At 36.2% G+C, this 8,533-nt stretch overlaps 1 protein-coding gene across 1 annotated transcript in view; it reads left to right on the top strand.

Annotated features, from left to right (window-relative positions):
• Nucleotides 1-6,503, top strand: part of GPC5 (glypican 5) — a gene marked incomplete at both ends in the record, with an annotated part of 94,450 nt that extends 87,947 nt beyond the window's left edge. The window contains 2 exons of the mRNA XM_009079287.1: nucleotides 2,648-2,781; nucleotides 6,378-6,503. Of these exons, the coding sequence (XP_009077535.1) occupies nucleotides 2,648-2,781; nucleotides 6,378-6,503 (260 nt within the window). The remainder of the gene's footprint in view (nucleotides 1-2,647; nucleotides 2,782-6,377) is intronic.
• Nucleotides 6,504-8,533: the final 2,030 nt, after the last annotated feature.

Below are 8,533 nucleotides of genomic sequence, written 5' to 3'. Positions count from 1 at the left end.
TCACGTAACATCTTTTTCCTGTACTGGAGGCAAAATGGATGCATTTACCCCATGCTTGCTCGCCTTGTTTTCAAAAACTTGAGTTTTGTCTTGATAGGGAATGCTTTAATCTTCCAGGCACATGTGCAACCTCTCCACATATCACAGTAAATTCTTCTTTGAATATTAAGTGAGCAACTGTTCTAAGCCAAAAAAACATTAGAAGGCTGCTGAAGTGCTGGCAATGCAGAAATGCTGATACTCCCTCTCGTGGTTTAACTGAAATAAGACAAACCTAGGAAACTGTAAATGGTTAATGAATTGTTTTCCTGGCTGAATATCTTGTGTAGTTTGGTTAGTAATCAGTTGCTAGAAATGCTTGTGATTCACCAAGAATCTGTCTCACAAGGAAAGTACTCACTTGTGCCTTTCTAGAAAAGACAATAAAATTAACTAAATCACAGTTTTGTTTGTAACAGATGTATTTTCAACCAGCCTGCCATCTCATTCTAGCTTTGTTTTAGAGTTATAGAGTACTATTGTCCATTTGCTCATGCGTGTTTGAAGGGATTTAATAGTAAGGGATGGTGGCAAATTTGTGTTCTGACATCTAGAATTGAAAGCCACCAAACTAATCACTGACTAAAACATGCATTAAATAAAATCAGTTTTAAGTGCCTGCATGGACTATGGCCACACTGATGCCTTACAGGTCTGAGAGACCGAATGGGCAATTTTCAGACTCCCAATTCAGGTTCCCAGCTAGACTCAAGTCTAAGCCAAATAGATTCTGTATCCAGGGAAGTGTTTTCTTCTGTGTTACTCTATGCACAGCAGTAAAAACTAGTGAAACAGTCTGGTGGACATGGTGCAAGAATAAAAGATGCTCATCTTTTTCCTGTATTTCACAACAGTCTATGACCCAAATTGGAGCAGAGTGTCTTAGGATTTCTGAGTCTTAGTTCTGGCATTGTAGCAACATCTAAAGATTATGACATAGCTATTCACTGAGACCTGGCAGATCCAGTTCGAAGGGCACCACAGGACTGTGCATTCAACTTGTATCAGTCATTCGATGGTAAATTCAGTAGAAATGCTGAGGTCAGATAGAACCATTTCTATAATGAGGAATTAAACACCACAAACCAAAACCAAAGCAAAGAATGTGACAGATTTCTCATACTGAGCATATGAACTTAGAGGACAGTGCCTCACCATTACTGATCTGATGCCTCAATCATTGTCCAGTCCTACGTAAATATAAAGGTTTAAGATGCTCCAGTTTTCCAAACTGTAAGTAACCATAAGTAGACGTTCTAAGGAATTGCACCAAGCAAAATCAAGCTGCCATAAAGATCATGTGTGGCACTAATTGCAATTTAACTGCATGGTTATTACAAGAGCTTTTAATTAACCCAGTCATCATACTGTGGCATACAAATTGTGCATAATAGCAGCATGCTGAGTATAATGACAATAGGTTTGTCTGAACTGTGAAAATTAGGAGTTTTATCATTTTCTGAGGTTTCTTTTTATGTCCTTAAATATTGTGCGGTATTTAAGAACATTTCACCAAAGGAAAAAAGAAGACAGAAAATTGCCTAGGTAGTTGCTGAGGCTTGTCTGTTTTAAAATTTTATAGTAGCCTTTAATTCTTCCTGAAATTCAGTGGGATGCGTAATTCTCTCCTGAATAATATTTCTGGTGATTTTTCAGTCTTGCTTTCCTCAGGGTGTCTCTTCAAGGATCATCTTACACACACTTTAAGGATTTTGTGTTGTTGAAGCCAAGAAAAATGCTCATTTTGTGGAAACATTTAGTGGGAATACCACCACTTCAGTGAAACTGGAAGATAATAATAATACATTCTGATCAGATATTGCTGGAAAATGTTCATTTATTGAAATGGTCACTTATTAATCACCCTGCAGTCAGTCTCCAGGAGTGCCTAGACAGCTAAGTTGCACACTCAGTGACTAGGAAGAGTGATGAGCTATGATCATGAATTGATATCCTATGTCATACAAAATTCTTGGTAGCACATTTTACAAAAAATAAAATGGGAGTTCTTGTGAATTTGTATCTATTGACATCTAGATGAGAAAGCCAGACATAAAATCCCTTGATACTTTCAACATCCATAGTCCAAATCATTAAACTGTCATCTTGGATCATTAAATCTCGCAATGTTGCAATGCAAGTTTCCACCATGCTAACTGTTCACTGTATGCTCTGTGTAACTGTGCTGAACATACCGTAATAGTTCATCAACCCTGGAAGTTCTATGCATATTAAAAATGTGATGGGGATATATTACAGAAAAAATGGAAATATGCTGTTATTCACAACACATCATACTCTCTGAGGTTACTGTTACTGTCTACATGATAATATACTTCCCTTACAGGAAATAAAATACATGTGGTGACTTTCTTATACACCTGGTCTACCTTCAAAATGAGTGTTTTTACTGTTTTCATTCCACTATAAAATGTCTAATTATATCTTTTCTGCATTCATTATGGATATAATGTTAAGAAATATGATAATTAATGATGCTTTTCTTAGTCTAATGTCTACAGAGTTTTCTTTTTAAAATGGAATTAATTTAAACTGAATTGATAGGTATGTGTTCTTTCCTTCTTCTTGTGACTTTTTTTCCTTTTAGGTGAAAAAGATATGTGGTCCTCCTGTAAGGAAGCCTACGCAGTCTCCAGGTTGCTCCTTTGATCAAAACAAAGATGATCAAGGGTTGAAGATGTTCTCGAGAGACAGTGAAGAAACGCTCGCCAAGAGAAGAAAGTAAGACATTAGTTTTACAGCCAGAAAGAAAGAATAAAGTAAGCCATTAATTTTACAACAGAATAGATTTTATTCAATGCAATGGCATGCATTACTAGAGAATAAAGAAAGACTCCAAAAAAAATGGCATGCATTACTAGAGAATAAAGACTCCAAAAACCGAAGCATTTCAGCAATGCAGTCTACTCTTACATTTTGGAAAGAGTAGTTTCATGACTAGATTTTGTGTTCTGAAATAATGGACATATGACCAAAGTCATTTGGTGTGGTTTGAAGTATTTAAAGGAGTGGAGAACACTGGTAGAATATGAATGTTAGCTAAATATTTATGTGTAATTTTTCAAGTTACATTACACCTGCACATCAGCAGGCATTATGAAATCTGTCAAAAGTGACTGTGACTTGTTTCAGAAGACTACTTGTACAAATTGGTAAGACAGAAAAAATGAATGACTCTTCTTACATACCTTTCTACTATTAAAAAGGAGACAACTAAGCATTTGAGACTAAGTCTTGAAAACCTTGTTCAAGCAAGACCCGTTGATTTTTTTTCCTCTGGCTCTTTTGCCAGTATATAGTGAATTGAGGTGACTGTACAGACTTGGAGTTTAAATTTAAGCCTGGTTCAGCATTACAAGATAAAATTTGCCTAACAATGTATGAGTTCAGTGTTTAAGCTGCCATTACAATTTGTGGAAAAGATAATTCATTTCAGCTGCCCACACATCTACAAACACCCAGTGCCACTCAAAGATATCCTTGGGTATCCCAACTGATCTTCTTCTGCCAAGAAGGATGCAGGTGTCCTGTAAGTTGTATCAACCAGCTTTCTGCTGATATCTTGGGTAGCTGAAGGTATCTCGAAGGCCAGTCTGTATTTAGACAAGTTAATCAAGGATTTAATGATTGTCCAAGAGACCTTAAGGGGCGTGAGAGGCCGTGGGCAACACCAAGCAACGTTGTTTTCCCTCGATGTCTGCTTGCCTGACATTCTGGAGATGTTTCATGGCATGCAACAGGCTCTGCACCAAAAAGAGGGAAGGGGAAGAAAGTTTGAGATCCACTGGTGCAGATTTCAGTTTGACAACTTCATAGTTTTCATCTGCAGTTGCTGCCTCCTGGATCACCTCCTTCCTGATTAGTCACAATCACTTTATATTTCACTTTATATTCCCATGGCAACTGCAAGAATTCCTCACATGGAAGAGCGACTTCAGCAAATCCTCACAGCCTGATTCTACAGAAGTGCTCTTCACTTACTCCACCTTATTTACCTCCTATATACTTCTGGCAGGAGGTTGCTCTCAGCAACTTTCACAGGCTTTAGCTGTAAAGAATAGGCTTCTCCAAGCTGTGAAGATTTGAGGGAAAACAAATAAATGAAAGGATACCAATAAATATGATTCCTAAGAGTTCCCTGATTTGCTATTGTTTTTCAAATGCATCTCCAGATGAAAGTTTACTTTTTTAAGTACATGGTGGCCTGCCTCTGCCTGAGCTTTTCCTGAATTATTTTTACCATTGGACCTAAACTGGTATTTTCTGGTATTGTGTGGTACAAGAAGAAAAAGAAATTTTGTTGTGCTTTTGATAGCAAAAACCCTGGTATTTTCTGGTATTGTGTGGTACAGGAAGAAAAAGAAATTTCGTTGTGCTTTTGATAGCAAAAAAATTGTTAGATGAATTTTAATAAAATATTTAAGCAGAACTTTCCATAGCAACATGCAAACTTGAAAGTATGAAATGCTTTTCCCTCCAGAATTTCATATTGCAGACAGCTTTTAGCACAGAGAATGAAATAGTAAAAAAACCCGTGAACATTTCCAAAGAAACAGATAAAAAGTATCTTCAGCTTCCACTGACTGTAATTGCACATTTGTTCTCAGCTGCCTATAATTACATGCTATCTGGTCTAGAAGATGATGATGTGAAAATTGACATTCATACCATCTGCCCTTCTAACTACTTTGGTCAGACGTCAACAGGGGGCTGAAATCTGATATTACTTCTCTATTAACTTTAGTTTTGCCTCAGGATGTATTTACTAATAAACTCAATGACCTTTCTGTTAGAATGCAGTTTGTCACTGCAATAAGATATTATTGCAGATATTTAAAATTTGTAAAAAATTTTCTTCAGAAGAAACTCCAACTATTCAGTTTGAGAGTCTCTCAAAACACTAGTTTTCATCCAGAATGTAAATGCAAAACATAGACAAAATCAAAATCAATCCCACTTAGTGGGAATTGGAGGAAAATTGCAAACACACTGTGCACACTGGATTCAGATTTGGGTGTGGAGAAATAAAAGTTAGGTCTATTCATGGCTAGGAGAGTGTGGATGAATCATATTTACATAGTTAAAATCTATTGCACATAGGCAATTATATGATGCATAGTCAAAACTGACCCTACCTGAGAGTTTTCAGAACTGCAGTGTTAGAATTAGTAGGGCAGTCACATCACATTTAATAGGCATAGTAAATAAAAATCACTGTGGTTTGTGTAAAATATTTGCCCTATTACAAGAAGAACATTTGGATTTTGAGAGGATGGACCATATATAATCACTCATATTTTATCTGTCTTAATTTGAAGTCAACAATACTTAGCAATTTAATTCCTTATACTATTTTAGATCTACATTGATTAAATATAGGGAAATATATAGAATATTTCCAGCAATTTTTCACAACTCCAGACACTATACAAGAGGTTAACATAAAGTGAAGCTTGCTGGTTTAGACTACAGCATTTGCTGGTGCTTTTCTTTGTGCCTGCAAATCCTAGATAACTCAGTAAAGTGTTCTATACCAGAATGAATAAATATTTTGATTTTTCACAGCAGGATCAGGTCTCCTAGGAAGAGATTTTCAATACATAACCAAACAATTTATATTACACATCACAATTCAGTTAAGGACGTACTAAGTAAAAAGTAATGCACTTGTTTTGAGTTAAGTACCAAACCTTACCATTAGCTCTGGGCATCTTGACAATTATTTAAAATAATAATGCATAATTTATAAGCTACCAGCACAGCACATGGTAGAACTGATGTAATTTTTCAGACAGTTATTTAAATCTCCACTAAATATTTAACACCTACATCTTAAACCCATCGTGCCTAAATCTTGAGTTGCTGCATAACACTAACAAATACCCTTTGTAGTAATTGTAACAATGTGCAGGGGTCTAGTTGCTAGCACTTTTGAAAAACAGGTGACTTATTTTTTATTTTACTATGGGGTTTTTTTGGTGGATTTTTTTTGGTTTATTTGTCCAAGTGTAGCATTGTAAACTGTATCATCACTATGCAAGAAAATTTCAGCTTGAAGGAAAATAGTTCCTCTTTCAAAACATGAGTAAAGAAGGCTAAAATTTCAGCAAATGGGAGTATAAGCTTGGTAAGCTACTGAAGTGTCTCTAAAGAAATCAAACTTATATAGCAGGAAGTTGACAAATTGATTTAAAATATCACTGGAACCAGTGGAGAGTAATTAAATAAGCATATTCCTTATCTTCTTGTAGAAGTGCACAACAGCAGTACTGCTTAATGTTGACACTGTCAATTATTTCTTGTGATCCCCTGTGCAGGGAATTTATCAGCCACCTCCGGCTCTTCAGGGCGTTTTACGGTGGCCTGGCTGATCAGCTGTGTGGCAATGAGTTGGCAGCTCCTGATGGACTCCCATGTTGGAATGGAGAAGATGTCGTAAGAAGGTACCTTTCTGACTCATTTTTGTCTTTTTTCTTTGGTATTTCATGTTTCTCTAAACTAGCTTCCATTTGAGTCAAATACATTATTTCCCCATGCATGTGTCAAGATTAGTTTGAAAAATAAATCAGCATGGATTTCCTTCTCTCAGGGTTCATCTGTAAGCAATAAACAAAATCTCCTTGCATCTCTGAGGGAAAAAAAATTTCTACTGTTCTTCAGATATTTTTTCTTCAAATTTACAGCACCTAAGCATACACAGGAAAAGAATCTGGATTGGCATTTACAAAATACAATTAGGGAAAAAATGTGGATTTTTGTTTGAGCTTGATCTTTATAAAATGTTCTTTTTAATGCAGAGTGTGATAACAGAGTCAAGCTTAAAACTTTCACTGGCTATGAAGAATGAAGTAATCTCATAATATATATGGTTTCTCAGGAGAGAGCTAAAAGCTCAAACATGAAAATAAAACATTTTAAAGGTGAAACGTATTTTTTTTACATATGCAGCAGCTTGGTAACATCATTCAGCAGCAATGGCAAAGAAGAAATAATAAGTTGCTATGCTCCTGGATGTGTATCTCTGGAATATATTCCACAGATTACAAAACACTGGCATTTCTGGATGGCGGAATGATTTTCAGGGAGCTGATCTCTATGCTTCTGCTTTATTGCTTCAATCACCAAAAAAAGTCCTTGTGATGACAGAGACCAAAGTGTTGAAAGGTTCATTGCAATTATTTTTAATAAAAATCATGATGTTAGTGTGACATTTACTAGTAGGTAATATCAAAGGTCATATCAAAGAAGGCTCAAGGCTGTGAGGTGAGTTAATAAAGTGTGGGATAGGTGGTACCAAGTAGATGGAACGGTGGGCAGCCTGCACATTTAGGTGTCTCTGAAAAGGTTACGTAGGAGCTGTCATTTATTGATTAACAATACCTAAGGAAACTTGATGGACATCCTTTCAGCAAACAGCTACAGGCCTACTTTTCTTTATCTTCTTGGGCAATCCAGTGCTTTGGCAGCACCAGGGACCAGTGGGTGGTTGACTCCATGGATAGTCTCATTGGCAACCTTTGTCCTAAGATTTCAGCAATCTTCTGAAGATGCCATGTTCCTTCTTTAGGTATCTATATTTGAGATTTAATCTCAACTCTACCTCCTGGGCTTGTTTTGTTGTCCTTGGCAAAATGACTTAATAGTATCCCTACCAAATCTGCCAGTAACAGTTTGAAGTAAGTGTTTTGTAATTGCATACTACAGGTTCCTGTATCATTACTTTTGTCTGCTTATATGCTTACTATTAATATATTATATCTTTTCAAACCTATATTATGATATTATAAAGTGCTATTATATTGTATCTATTAGTACATTATATGATTATACTATTGCCATGTTTATACTGTAATGCATATATTTATATTTTTGGCCAGTAAATGTTTGTGATAGCTTCATGAAAGAGCTGAGATGTAGATAATATTTAGAAGTACAGAATGATGATCCAAACCAGAAGAGCAGGATACTCAGAGTTGCTCTAGATTATCGCCTGGAGCTGAGACCTGCAGATTAGTTCCTATATCTCAATACCTCTGCATGAACACAAAACATAACGTGGTACATGTTCTCCTGTTTCAGTAGCTATATGAAGGTGTTCACATCTGTTCCCTTCTACCCATTCATTTTGCCTTCTGATTCAGTAAAAATGCCCTTTGTTCAATTTTCATTATGTTTGTTCTTTTGTATCTAAGGAGTAAAGACTTTCCTGCACTTTGAGTGAAATAAGGGCTTTTTAACTATTATTATTATTATTATTACAGAAATGACGATATAGGGAAAATAAATAGGCACTCTTCATGCTTAGGCACCTCTGTGTGCTGGCATTGAAAGTAAGGCATGTGTTACACAAGCCTGTGGGAGAGGAACACACAAACTGGGTATGCAGGGCCTGGAGATTTCTCGCCCTCTTTTTTTTTTCTTTTCCCCGGGTTGGAAAAGACTTCAGAGATCATGGAGTCCAACCCTACCGTCA

The sequence above is a fragment of the Acanthisitta chloris genome, unplaced genomic scaffold (genome assembly GCF_000695815.1).
Source record: "Acanthisitta chloris isolate BGI_N310 unplaced genomic scaffold, ASM69581v1 scaffold10607, whole genome shotgun sequence".
Classification (NCBI taxonomy): domain Eukaryota; kingdom Metazoa; phylum Chordata; class Aves; order Passeriformes; family Acanthisittidae; genus Acanthisitta; species Acanthisitta chloris.
The sequence above is the reverse complement of the archived record's forward strand: the minus strand, read 5'-3'. Positions and strand labels throughout refer to the sequence as shown.